This window comes from Sciurus vulgaris (genome assembly GCF_902686455.1).
Source record: "Sciurus vulgaris genome assembly, chromosome: 2".
Lineage (NCBI taxonomy): Eukaryota > Metazoa > Chordata > Mammalia > Rodentia > Sciuridae > Sciurus > Sciurus vulgaris.
The window spans coordinates 67,935,381-67,950,151 of record NC_136462.1 but is presented as its reverse complement, the minus strand read 5'-3'; the positions used below and the strand labels follow the sequence as shown (position 1 = coordinate 67,950,151).

Here is a 14,771-nt window from a genome sequence, read left to right as displayed (position 1 = left end):
GGAAAATATATCTGCTGAATGAAAGAAACGGTCCGTAGCAAGACAAGCATAGACTCAGAATTCATGAAATTCAGCAACCACACTTATATGCTGAACAAACACTTATACAGTGCTTACTGTTTCATGTGCTTCATAAATATTACCTCATTCACTCCATAAGAACACCAAAAGGTGGGAACATTTTCTCCATTTTACAGATGAAGAAGTGGAGGTACAAGGAGGCTGGATGACGTGCCTTTTCAAACCCCATGTGTCTGGCTGAGAAGTGTGAAGCCTGAGTCATTGGGCCATGTTTTACCAAGTTTTGTAGCACCTAACATTAGCCAATTTATTTCTATCCTATTTTTATATTTTTGAGGGAACTAGGACCTCCAGTTCTACCTAAAGTACAGTTATTCTTTAGTAACGCAGGGTTGGTTCCAGGGCACCCTCCCCACCAACTACCACTCCTTGCTCAGATATCAAAACCCACAGATACCCAAAGTCTTTATACAAAACAGCAAAGTATTTGCATATAACCTATTTAAGCCCTCCCCTATACTTTAAATCATCTCTAGATTACTTATAATACCTAATACAATGTAAATGCTTTGCAAATACTTGTTATGCTGAATAACGGTGAACTCTATTCATTTTCAATACAGAGCCAACTTTTAAAAAATACTTTCAATCCACAGTTGGTTGAATCTGAAGATATAAAAAGAGCCTACTATGTTTGATTCACCCTTTCTACAGTGATAGAAAAATCATAAAATGCCAAAAAAATTACAAAAATATGGAAAAATAAGTGGACCTGAAATTTAAACCGTGAACTAAAAGCTCCAAGAGGGATATTTTAACAAGAGCCAGAGGCAAAGGAAATTGACCCTGAATCCTGCAGAAAAGCACTAGTGTTCTACTTCTTGTCTGTCCAACTTATTCCCACTGCAGGGTCAACCTCAATCCCACCATAAAATCTCCACAGCCCCTACTGGGCTCCATCTGCTTCACGTACAGTAGGTCAACAGCCTCCATCTTAAACCCAAGGCCAGGCCACAGACTGAGCTGTTCTTCCCTTTCTGAGGTCCTGTGGCAGGAAGTCAGTCCCTCTCGCTAGGTCCTTCCTTCATTAGGTCAGGTCAACACCAGCCAAGGCTTTCAGACTTGTTTCAAACTCAGAAGATAAATGGCCAAAGTAGAAATAATTTTAAAAGGAAATACAAAAGCATATTTCCCCTAGGAAGAAAAAGAGCAGCACACCTGGTAAAGGAATCCCCAAGATGAGATCAATTTTCCCTGTTCAGGCAGAGCTTATTTAGGAGACATCTTAACTCTACTACTACCAAACTAATTAGAATTCATGGGATACAGAACTTTCTAAAGTCACGTTAATTAGAATTCACTGGATACAGGCTCACTAGCTCAGAGGAGGGCTGAGATCCAGAAGGCCTGTTAGAAGGGTAAAAACTAGAAGACTTTTCAAAGAAATGTCTGAAAATTATTGTGGGGAGTAGAAAAGGGGATTAGAAATAAAGGAATGCCTGGCTTTGAATTTGGGGGTGGTGGTTAATTGTCCCCCTGCTCCTTAAAGGTAGACATAAGCCCCATTATACAAACTTGGAAACTAAAAGAAGTGAGTAATTTATTGGATGGTATAGAACCAAGTAGATGAGCCAAAATTCCAAATCCCATCGTCTTTCCATCACTAAATACTGCTTCTGAAATATCAGGGGAAAAGTCTTATTCAAAAACACGTGTTATTATTTCCAGAAAGACCAAGAATGAAATTGCCTTCTTTCAACTTCAAAATAAGCAAAGATTCCGAGATAATCCCCCTGACTCACCAAACACAGGCTCAAAGCCCTCCATGCCCAAATAGGAAAAGACAAATGGCAGTCACTTAGCCACTTCTACCTAATCATACCTCTGACTCCAATCAAGCTGAATTCAATTTGTTTGTCAAGTCTTCCCCCCAACAGCCCCACAGCTCATCCTTCTCTAGCCTCCTAAGGACAGCCATCTTGCCCTGGAGGGCCAGAGACCACTTCAGACTCCTGTATCATGTTCACAGTTAGCACCTAATAGATGCTCATTAGAGAATCACCTGCTCACAAGGCACTATATTCCAGTCTGTGCTCCTCCAAAGTCACTGTGATTCGTTCTCATTCTTCCTGGGGTCTTCAGCTCACATCCTTTGCAAGACTGTTGGATTCATGCAGCATGTAAAGGAGCAATAACCTGTGGTCACTCACAAAAAAAATTTTCCCCTCCAGTTGGCACAACAGGAGGGAATCAGTTTCCAAATTTTTCACTCCAATTATAGTTCTGGAAAAGTAAGTTTATTGATACAAATAATAGAAACATTGTGTATGTGTATGTTTAACACATGGAGAGATCTTCTGAAAAAATGTCCCAAATAAACTAAAAATACCTTTTTAAAATATTTTCTTATTTTAGCTTTAGCAATGAATAAGTTTAGATCTCATCAACTGAACTCTGATTTTCTTGCTAACAAAGAAGTTATAGGGAAATTTATCACCATCCCTATTTAGCTCCTTCTTACTCAGTGGTTCTCAAACTTGAGCATGTATGAGATCACCTGAAGAACCGGTGCAGTTCTGATTTAGATTTGGAAAGAAGCCCAAGAATTTGCATTTACAGTGTGTTCACAGCTAATAGTGATGCTGCTGGTCTGGCCTCTGAGAACCACAACTATTCTGTGCCAAAACCAGGAGTTGTGTGATGCCTCACCCTAAGTGATAAAAGGTTTTAAAAAAAAAAGTCACCAGTACTAGTTAATTTGGAGAAAGAAAAGCAGGCGGGTAGAGCAGGAAGCAAGAGAAATTTCTAGGGCAGTTTCTGGCAGAGGCTTTGCAGCGTCATTCCTAAAGCTGTCAGGAAACATTCCAATTGCCACTTTCTAGCATCACTGTTTTGTGTTGGGCTCTGCCTCTGGGGATTGCTGTCTTGTCAGTCCTGGGGTCTGACTGTACGTATGTGTTTACTCTCTCCAAGAATCAAATATGAAGCACCGAGAGCACAGATGGAAAATTGGTCTTAATTTTCATTTAATTCCTTATAATCCTGGAAGTAGATATCTTATTGTACCTATGCTGTAGATGAAGAAAGTGGGCTCAGAGAACTGACCTGCTCAAGATCACAGTAAGATGAGATAAAATATAAAAATGTCCATCCTTGTGCCTACTAGTAGGTATTGACCAAATTTAAGTTAAGATGGAAAATAAATAATTAACTCAACTATAAAGAAGTGGAAATTGAGGTCCTGAGATGCCCCTTGCCAGGGCTGAGCCAGGAGCAGAACCTGGAGCTCTAAGCCTCATGGTCTTGGGCTTTTCTTGTTTCTTTGAGTCAGACTTATATATAGAAGCTGCCAGAATCAAGATGTGACACAGGTACTTTCTAGACCACAGCACAGAATTTCAGAACTGAAGAAAAAACTCACAAAGCTAAGATCCTCCTTCAGAATGGTCTCTTACAGTGTGTCAAAATATTTAAACACTCGGCATCCCATTAGAGACCATACTGCAAACTCTACTTCTTTCTCTAACATTTTATGGCTTTTTTTGATACTCTGGCATACAACAAGCATCTTTAGGGTTGGGTTTTAGGGGGTTTTTTTGTTAGTGGAAATTGAACCCAGGGTGCTTTACCTCTGAGCTACATCCCCAGCCCTTAGGATCTTCACTAAGCTGCTAGGGCTGGCTTGATCCAGAGATTCTCCTGCCTCAGTCTGAGTCACTGAGATGACAGGCATGTGCCACATCATCCAGCTAAGGATGTATGAATTTTAAGGCACTAATCTAGGCAGTAAAAGTATATACAGAATGCAACAGTCTCTGCATTCAAGGAACTTCTTCATCTGTGGGGGATAAAGTAAAGTAGCCAAAGAAATAAATGTGCTAGGGCAACCTAGACTGAGCCACCAGAGTTCTAGGGAACAGAAAAACTTCATCAGGTGGGCACTAGAAAGCACTGAAGATGGATTTTGAAGAGTAGAAGGCAGTGGGGAAACTCACCATACCTAGCTAATCATTTTCTAGCATTTCAGGAACCCGGAGGGAAGGAAGGCGGTCAGCAGGAGATTAAGTATAGAAAGGTCAGATGCGGTCAGACGTGGAAAACCTTCAATGTCTCACCAAGAAGTTCACAGCGCTGTACAGCAGACAATGGGGTAAGAGCATGGCCAGTCTGTGTTTTGTTTTTAAGAATGGAGAGTGCATGGTTAGAAGAGGGTCTGGACTTCTACACTCTCACAGAAGCACAGAAGATGTATTACAGAGAGAATGAGAACCAAAGGCAGGTGATTTATGATTAAAGCAAATCTCTTTGAAAAACTTTCTTCCTCAGGGTTTTCTACTAAGAAAGAGAAAACTTAGTTGAAAAGAAAAAGACAAAACTTGAAGTTTCATAGTGAACCTAAAACACAAAACAGTGGAAACAGCACAATGGGCCAGATTTTAACTAATAATACTACATGTTCCTGCCTCAGTGTTCAATACTTTGGGTTTTAAAAGGGTTTTGTTGCTCCACTCCAGTCACTCAAATTAACCCACAAAACGATGAAGATGAAAAAATGCTATCCCAGAACACCTCACTAACTGCATGCGGGGTACTGAGATTTCTGAGTAATAGTTCCCAGGTTTGTCTGGATAGATGAACTGGAGGAGCACAGGTGACAGGTAGAATCTTTGCTCTCCGGAGAGCACAGAGCAAGTCCTTGAAGGTCTACAAACTGTTTAAAGCAACGTTTCTCTACTACATTTCCAAGCAACACTTAAATAGAATATTAACCTGAAAACTTCAAAACGACTTTAATGTCCCTCATTAGAACCAAAAATAGATGGTGCTGACGCCTAGAATTTAGTTTCCCATTTTCGTCTTCTTCCCACTGGCAAATAATCAAGACTACTATCATATTCTTTGATTCTGTGTTTGGAAATTAATTTTATATGGCAATATTCAGTATTTTTGTTTCCAGTACTTGATATGGAACCAGGGACACTACTAACAAGCTACATCCCCAGCTCTTTTTCATTTGCTGGGACAGGTTCCGGCTAAGTTACCCAGACTGGCCTCGAATTTGAGATCCTCCTGCCTCAGCCTTCCAAGTAACTAGGATTACAGGCAAGCACCACCATGCCCAGCGACAGTCAGTATTTTGGCCTCATTTTAAAAGGAAAAAAAAAAAAAATACTTAATATGAGATAGACACATTTCCTCCAAAATTTTGGAAATGTTATCTATCATAGTACCTTCTACAGAATAAAAATGTGTCTTGACTTATAAGGAGGTATTGCCACTGCTTTGAACATATGGGACATTTATAGCAAGCAGGTACCAAATAAATCCAATACGAGATCTGAAAACCTGCATTATACAGCAGCAAACCCATGGGTCTTTAGTTGGGCTAGGGTTGGGTGTAGGGAGTGAAAAATGTGTACATATAATCACTACCAGCTCACTAAAAACAAGAACAGAAAGTCATTACAAATCAATATTGAAAGAAGATGCAAAATTAAAGTAAGTATCATACTGGTTTAAGTTAGAAATAATTGAGAGAAAGGGGATACAAATTCTATGTATAATTAACCAAGCTAACTAATCTAGCTTGGCAAACAGACACTAGAGCTTTGAATTTAAGCCAAATCAATGGTTCCTGGCAATCTGCCAAAGCTGAATTCCTTAGTCTGGCATCACAAAATGATTTGTCTGTTGTATTTACAATTCCAATGCCTCTGGATTCAACTACCCGCTGGGCACCCCTGGCAGATGCCCAGCAGAATACATCTGAACTATCATTACTGTCAGAACATGTGCATTTGACAAACACCAGAGAAAAGTGACATGCATTTCTTAGAACAATATCAGCTAACAGTTACAAAGTGCTGCTACAAAAGAATTATCAAGTCTGTTGCTGTAATAATTAACAAAAAATTAATAGCCTTGTCCGTAGTGTTAACCTGTAAGCTGCTCCCTGGTCGTCAATGGACACAGGTTAAAATGTCATTTACTGGGGCTGGGGCTGTAGCTAAGCGGTAGTGCATTTGCCTCGCATGTATAAGACACTGAATTCCCTCCTCAGCACTACATGAAAAAATAAAGATATTGTGTCCACCTACCACCAAAAAACATTTAAAAAAAATTTTTTTAAATGACATTTATTTATCCAGGGCCACAAAGTTGAACACAAAGCAGAGGCCTTACCAAACCAAACATAACCCACAGGTGAGAAGCCTCTAGGCTTTATCCTGAAGTACACATGACCTGAAAGCTTGGAGATGCTTCTCATAGGAGCTCTGCTCCTCCTGGGTAGTGTGGAACTCCGCCCCACAACCAGCTTCCAGCCTCCTCCAAAATGTCTTCCACATGTGGCATGTCTCAGGATGGGGTCATAAGATGCAAGGGTGTTTGCTATTTATACAATTAGAAGTTCCCCAGCCAGAGTCTGAAATCAGGAAAGAATTCACCAGTTTTGCTTGAATACAGTTAGAAAGTGAAATAATTCCCAACACTGAAAAGCTGAATACAAAAGTAGGCTATAGGGCTGGGGATATAGCTCAGTTGGTAGAGTGCTTGCCTCGCATGCAGGAGGCCCTGGGTTCAATCCCCAGCACCACAAAAAAAAAAAAAAAAAAAAAAAAAGTAGGCTATGTAATTTCCACCTAAGGGTATTTTTCAATATTTAGTCAAAATTCTCAAATAAAATGCTAGCACAGCTAAATTCAGCCTCTGATCCTGGGCCATAGTGCCCCTGACTCATGTAGCAACACAAGTTTGCATAGGCTCTTCTCCATGAAGCACCTGTTCCCAGGCCTGACACATACTCCAGACCCTTCCCAACACCTGCTCAAGGTATTTTCTCTCCAAATATAAAAACAATCAATGAATGATTGAGAGATTGGATGCAGGTGATTTCAGATACCTCTCTGACTCTAACAACCCTTATTATTAAAGTCCTGGCTAGTCCTTGTCACTTATACTGATCATTTAATTTTAAATAATAGAGAAATTAGAGAAAGTCCAAAGAGAAGCAATGACTAATGAGTATAGAAGTGAACTTTTTCACCAGGAAAAAAAAAGGAAAGAAAAGAAAAGAAAAAAAAAAAAAAAGGAAGAAAGAAAAGTTGGTGACAACTATTGTACCACGCTCAGCTCTCGGCTTACTTCTTCAGGGGCTTTATAGTCACTGACCTCCATCCTCCCCCCATCCATGAGCAGGTCTACCACAAGGCACAGCATTTAATGGTGTGTGAATTAAATTGATACCCCCTAATTTCTGGCTTTACTGCAAGCAGATAAGGTTGTGATTGAGTAGTCAGTGGCCCAAAATTGAGCAAAAGGAATATAAATTACACACACACACACACACACACACACACACACACACACACACACACCACTCTCCCTCTTTGTTTCCACTGTCATTCAATAAAGTGGACAAAGAACACTATGAAAACTCGTCCAGCGAAGAGTCTTGCTTCCCTGTCACTGGGGCTGTATTCCACAATTTCCTTGGATTAACTTCCTTCCTTCAAGATAAGGAACCTTTCATAGGAATCCTTCACATCCGTATAGAAAGATGTTCAGAAGTTCAAATAGTGTCCCACTCCCTAAAATACCTTATTCACAGACTTTTAAGATTTGACTTGCAGAAATATGGCTTATGGTGTCCAGACCACAAATTTGAAGCTCTGAGGACTACACCTCTCATAGAGGCTGGCAAACCTATTTGTGACATATGACTAATTGTATGTGCCTCCCACCACCCCAACCAAGGCTGTTAGGTCCTATGAGCCAAGGTGAGACGGTCAGACTTTCTCCAAGGCACTGAAAATATGAATTCTGTAAAGTTAAAGTCTCCTTTCATCTGGAACTGAAGGCTGCAATGGCCATTACGGGGCAACCATCTGGTTGGAAGAAGAGAGAGGAAGAAATAAGGAGCACGAGCACAGAAGCAAAAATAGAGGCCGAAAAACTCAAAGCACGAACACACCAGCAGGCCTGAGTATGAGGACTTTCCAGTTCATGGCTCCAGTCTTCTGAGAACACTGACTGCATTTCCTGCACTTAGATCCTGAGAGATATCCTAATCATCGCAGTACATCGTCCCACCTTCGCTTAAAGTAGCTTGCAACTAGGATAAGCACCACTAAAAAACAGACATTCCTAACATCACAGGAGAAGGGTGGGCCAAAACTGTTATTGCTGAACAGCACCTTGTAACTGCTTTTCTTTTTTTTTTTTTTTAACTTTTTTAGTTGGCAACAGTCCTTTATTTTATTTATTTATACGTGGTGCTGAAAATCAAACCCAGTACCTCGCACATGGTAGGCAAGCGCTCTGCCACCGAACCACAACTCCAGCCAACACCTTTTCTTTTATTCATAAGCTTTTTGTCCTTTCATCAGTCCTCTAGATGTGTTCCAGGAAAAAAGACTGATCTACCTGTTCACAATGCGACCCTCCGAACATCATAGTCCAGAGACATCTTGGTGTGAGATCCCAACCAATCTTGTTAATAAATACTTGTCCTAAAAATAGCAATAGGAAACACCAGCACAGCACCCCCTTTCTTCTTCAGATGTACTCAACTGACAGACTTCAATGGTACTTTTTCCCGCTTTGTTTTTTCATAAAGCTTGAGACTTAGTCAAATGTGAACTGAAGGTTCCTACAATTCAAAGGCATATATGAATGTAAGCTCATTCACTGCTGTAACCCCAAGCCCAAACACAGTACACCACAGAGCCAACACTCCCTCAGCACCTGCTGATACATGAAGGGGTGACAAGTGGGAGAATGTAAAAGTTAAGAGCACAGACTCTGGAGTCAGATGGATCTGGGTTAGACTCTCACATCCCACTTAAAGCTGTATAACCTTAAGGAAGATCAGAATTCTACTAAGAATTGTATGTACATACATTATCTATTTAATGTTTCTTCCTCTCAAAAGCTTTCCAGTGAAAGAGACATGGGGGCCAGCCTCTGTTAATTCCAGCTATTCAGGAGGCTGAGGCGGGAGGATCACAAATTTGAGGTAGCCTGGGCAACTCAATCACATCCTGTCATAAAATACAGTAAAAAAAAAAAAAAAAAAAGAAGGGCCAAGGATGAAGCTCAGTGGCAGAGCACTTGCCTAGCATGCACCATGCTTTTTTTTTTTTTTTTTGGGTGCTGGGGATCGAACCCAGGGCCTTGTGCTTACAAGGCAAGCAAGCACTCTACCGACTGAGCTATCTCCCCAGCCCCGCACCATGCTTTTTAAAGTCATTTCCAGGACTTAAAAAAACAAAACAAAAAAAAAAAACACTTTAAGGTGTTGTCTTCCCCCATTTTTACACTTGGTAAAACCTAAGCAACTTACCTAAGGCCATGAGGTTTAGTGATTCGAAGGCTAATCCCCTAACCCCTTTCTTAAACTGCTTCTTACCACTGACTATGAAACCCTGGGCAAATTATTCAAGTGCTCAATTTGTTTAAGACTGTGGTTCTGAAGATAGTATTTGTATAGTACTTAACACAGTGCCAGACAGCGCAAACCACTCAATAAAAGGTATTTATTATTATTAGAGTTAGTAACTGGTGAGTCTACAGTGAACTGCTTCAAGCAGAGGGATTTTGGGTTCCATAAATTACACGTTCTCTGGAAAACGGCCATTTACAAGATTTAGGCAGCCAAAGAAAAAGGAGCAAATTATAGCCAGTATTTATCTTGGATATGGTCTAAACTCTCCAAGAGGGTGTAACAGATAAGAAATCCTTTGCTAGCCTGAAAGCAATGATCATACTTGAAGTTAGGGGGCGCCATACTGCAGTGCATTAGAAAAAAATCACCTCCCCCCTCAGGGGGTCTTCAGCACCTTGTTTTTTTAACTCCAACAAAGTTGAAGTAGATAAATTCTGACTAATAACAACTTTTTGGCAGGAAGAAATTCTTCCATTATTTCAATTTTAGGTCCAGTATATATTCTTGTTTATTTCCAATGCCTTTGCTATGTCTTCATTAAAATATATATTACATTACTCAATGACCTTTAATAAGAGTCCAGCCAAAAAAAATGTTTAAAGTTCATTAGGATGTATGCATTCCTAAGCATAACCCCACCAAACCTAAAGTACCTAAAAAACATTTGGTCTAAACTAAATGTATATACTGGCAATTGTTGAAACAGGGTAATGGGAACTCATACTAGCCTCTACATTTGTCTGTTTGAAAAGTTTGATAGAAAGTTGCAAATAAGTTTAAAATACATGTACAAAAATTTTAGTTTTTACTGAAAATCTGCTTAAGGATACAGCAGGAAATTGGGTTTATGTACATCGCTACTCTGGGAAGCAGCCCAAAGGACTCCACTAAAGGAGAAAAAGAAGAAAAAAAGATTACATTAAGGTGAAATTAATATGTCATACAGAAATGGGTGTTTCGCCAATGCTTTAATAATGAACAAGACCCAAGGTCACAGACTTCTTTAGACAAGCAAACCAAACTAAAAAAATAAATTTGTGCCAGGAGCGATGGCGCACGCCTATAAAATCCCAGAAGCTCGGGAGGCTGAGACAGGAGGATCACACCAGTCTCAATAAAAGCGAGGCGCTAAGCAACTCAGTGAGACCCTGTCTCTAAATAAAATACAAAATAGGGCTGGGGATGTGGCTCATGTGGTCAAGTGTCCCAGTTCAAACCCCGGTACCTTAAAAAAATTAATTAATTAATTTAATTAAAAATTTACTAGTTGTTCAAGCTTGGTCTGTGTCTTGGTTCTAATTGATCAGGGAATATTCCATTCTAAAGACAAGAATGAAGAGCTTTGTGCCAAAACAGCCAAAGTAAAGCTGGAATCTGGGTGTGGGCAGATGTCTCTTCAGTAGACAGGACTAATTTTCTCTTTCCAAATCAGTCCCCTTGTGACAGAGTTAACTGAAAAGTTGTTTATCCACCCAGAAGATAACCCATGACTGAAGAATCATATCTAGAGATTCTTTTCCTTACCCTGACTTACACAGCACTTTTCATTTCATTTGAGTTAACTTCTAGCCTGAAACCCTATCCTCATCAATTAAGACAAAGCTAAATAAAAATATTTAACTCTCAAATACGTTAGTGACTCATTTTACCAGCTGACCACCCTCAGAGCAAAATGTGTTCCCAGAATGCTGCGGGGGAGGGGTGGAATTCCTAACACCTGAGTTTAGAAGAAACTCTCAAATAACTGATAAGCCATTTGCTCTTCCAGGTTGAAGCAACAAGCAACTTCATCACACCAAGGCTTTCCCTCCCCCTCTCCTTTCCTCCCTCTCCCCCTCCCCCATCCCAGGAGACCAGCAAGGTCATTCAGTGCAAAACAAAACTGATCAAAAGGCAAATGACTTTCTAAGCCACCACCAAACCCATAAGGAAAAAAACCTTCAACATCAGTCTTCTACAGAGTTCAATTCTGAACTTTTCCCAAATCTAAGTAAAATTTGGAAAGTAACATTGTTTTCTAAGATTTTTCTGTGTCCATTTACAACTATGCTTTCAGATACTCTACCCCTGCCCTCCTGGTTGGAAAGGGATACAGCAATCTATGGCTCCCCACCCCACTCACCCATCTCAACCCCCTTCACTTCTACACATTTTCAGTCTCATTAAGAGTGCTCCTCTCAGCTTGTGGGGCAAATGAGATAATAGTTCATCACAGGATAAACCTTAAATTGAGAATATTACATGTACTGTCAAAGGATGGTGCACAGAAGAGTGTTCATTTTTCCTCACGTGCTAGTAGTGCTAGTATGCTCTCTGCCTCACGGTGCTTCAAGACAAGTGTTCCATCATTCCAAGTGCTCCTTGACCAGACCATCATACAAGAGCATAACTCTCAGAACTGCCACTGGAAAACTGGATGGACTAGCATTTTAAGGAAAAAAGACTGAGTAGCAAGACGCTCCAAAGTAAAGTACATGCACGAACATCATGACACCTATATGTTCTAAATTTTTGTCAAACTACCTGTAAATGTTTCCAGGAGAAATTACTACCCAAGCAATCATTTCCCATTATGTGTGCAAAACCATACTTTCTATCCTGAGAAACTTGACTATTCTCATGAGCACTTGGTTGTTTTGAGTGGATTTTGCAATTAGTTGATAGAAAAAGGAAGGGGATGGTGTGGAGCTCAGCACCAGGCATGAATTTTCAGTCAAGTAGATGGTCTAACAGTGTCCTGGGTCCAAGAGGTCAAGGGCAGCATTGAGAAGTGAAGAGGAGTTTAAGTCATTGACATGTCAAACTCTTCCTTCCCACCCCTGCCAAATTCCACAAACCCAAATGCCACAAGGCAAAATCACAACCGACACCAGAATTCGGAGGGCTGTTGTGGGAATCCCTTCTGACCACAATGAAGGGATTAAGTGGCTTTAAAGTAGGCATTTAAGATTATGAGTACATGTGTGTATCTAATAGCCTTTCACTCTTTGAATCTTTGAGAACCTTCATGTCTTAAAATCGCACCAACAGTCACAGTTGTTCTGCTTGTGTCACCTACTAGAACAATTATTTCAAAGTCAATAGAAGGTCATCATAATGATACACCTGAGTTCCTTAACTTAACATGGACTTTCGCTCAGAGGATCTGGGGCGGGAGTGGGAGATAAGAAAGGATATAATGGGGGGAGACAAACCAGGCTGACTTTTTGATTAAAAACCAAAGTTCACTGCAGCCCAGGGAAGGGCACGTACAAGAGATTCGGAATGCCTCCGATTCCCGCGATAGCTACGGTGGGGCGCCGGAGCGCGTCCTACCTTGGACCTTTCCTTGACGTAGTATTTGCCTAGCCGGCTCCCGCAGTACAGGACCAGCCTGTCGATTAGGGACAGAAGGAAGCTGATGGCCTCGCAGCCCTCCTCATTTCCCCCGATCCACGTGATCTGGTCGCCCCGCAGGTGCCGCTTGGAGACTCCGGCGCGCGGCCCGGCCAGCTGGCCGTCCCGCAGGGCCCCGTTGTAGTGCAGCTGCTTGACACGCTCCAGGACGCAGTCTCCCACCACCTCGCCCAGGAAGTTGTCCAGGTAGCAGAAGCCGACTTCGTGCAGACAGGGCACGATGTACTCCAGGGCGATTTTCTCCAGATCCAGCCTCATGATGTGTCCCAGAGGCATCTCGCCCTCAAAGCCGAGGTCGGGGACCCCCAGGGTGCACCAAGAGAGGGAATGGACCTAAGCGAGAGCGAAGCCGAGGTACGGGGCCGGGGTTCAGCAACCTGCAGCGGCAAAGGTCCCCAAGCCACAGTAGCTCCAGAGATCGGGGAAAGTTGCTCACAACTCTAGGGAGAAGGGATCGCGGCTCAGGGACCCGAGAGAGTACTGCGGGGCTCCACGACAAAGTGCCGGACTAGCCGGAGAAGAGTCTGAGGGCCCCTTTTGGAGATGCCTAGCCACCACTGCTGCGCCGGCGGCCGGAGGCGGGGAGAGGCTGAGGTCCGGCCCCTAAGCCGGCAGACCTCTGCGCGTCACGGGCCACGCCCCTGCCCCGCCCTGGGAACGCCTCCAGGACAGCCCTTCCCCCAACCCGTCACCCCGCCTGATCTACCCCTCGCGGAGGATCCCGACGAGCTCCGCGCCAACCTCAGTTGTTTGTGACCCCGCAAGGGCTGGAGAACAGTCGGAAATTTTAGCATGCTCTCGATTTGCATATTGTTTTGCATAAAATCCCATTGCAAACTTGAAAACCTGGCTACTCTGAAATGTACATGAAATTGACATCACAGTTTACTGCCACATTCTGGGATAGTTCCCTCGCAGGCTTCTGAGCAAGAAAATAAACCCAGGAGCAAATGTATTTATTAAACAGTGGTCTCAGTCTGCCTTTCCCTGGAGCCTTTCAATTCTCCCTTTCTCTGCTATTTGACCCAGGTCAGGAGGTTCATGTCACTGAGAGAGTGGGAGGAATTCAGTTTTAACTAAAATTAACCCGTTAACATTTCCCTTAGCTTCTGCTGTGTACTTGGCCCAATATGCTTAGATGAAGGGGATATACACCATGCTGGGTCATATCTGCTGACCCCTACAAATATCGTATTTTTCTTTGCCACATATTTTCGTCCACTTATCATTCAGGTTTCTTTTGTGTGTGCATTATAGTTGTACATAATGGTGGGATTCATTGTTAAATATTCTTAATGCATACAATATACTTGGCAATATCATTCTCCAGTATTTCCCTTTTCCTTTCCATCCTCTCTCCCCCTGGTCCCTTTCCTCTATGCTAGTGATCTCCCTTGATTTTCGTGAGACTGCCCCCCCCCCCCCCAAACACACACGTTTCTTTTCCTTTTCCCTCTCTAGTTTCCACATATGAAAGAAAACATATGACCCTTGACTTTCTCAGTTTGGCTTATTTCACTTAACGTAATGTTCTCAAATTCCATCCATTTTCCTGCAAATGACATAGTTTCATTCTCGTTTATGCCTGTCATTCAAGCTTCTTACTAAGATATGATGTTCTGAAATTCTACCTTCAAAATTAATCACATGTTCATGTAACAGTAGACATGGGTATGCCCCCCCCAACCCAAAGTCACACTTGTATTCTAGGTCTCTCCTCTCACTTTTTCCACAAGCAGCTGCACTCACATGAGAGATCTGGAGACTTCCAAGAAGACTTTTTAGTTATCCACAGATAAGCTGATTGCTTTATGTATTTTTTATTCCCTTTCCTTCCAAACACTCTAGATCAGAGGGAAAAAAAATTTATAAATGACAAGCCAAGCCATTTTCATATTTTTAGTTTCAC

The 14,771-nt window shown here is 41.8% G+C and overlaps 1 protein-coding gene across 1 annotated transcript in view; it reads right to left on the bottom strand.

The window, feature by feature from the left end:
* The window catches only part of EGLN3 (egl-9 family hypoxia inducible factor 3), a 28,164-nt gene extending 14,712 nt beyond the window's left edge, over positions 1–13,452 (bottom strand). Inside the window, exon 1 of the mRNA XM_079128665.1 lies at positions 12,782–13,452. Coding sequence (XP_078984791.1) covers positions 12,782–13,138 — 357 coding nt within the window. The 5' untranslated portion in view covers positions 13,139–13,452. The remainder of the gene's footprint in view (positions 1–12,781) is intronic.
* Between the last annotated feature and the right edge of the window lie 1,319 nt (positions 13,453–14,771).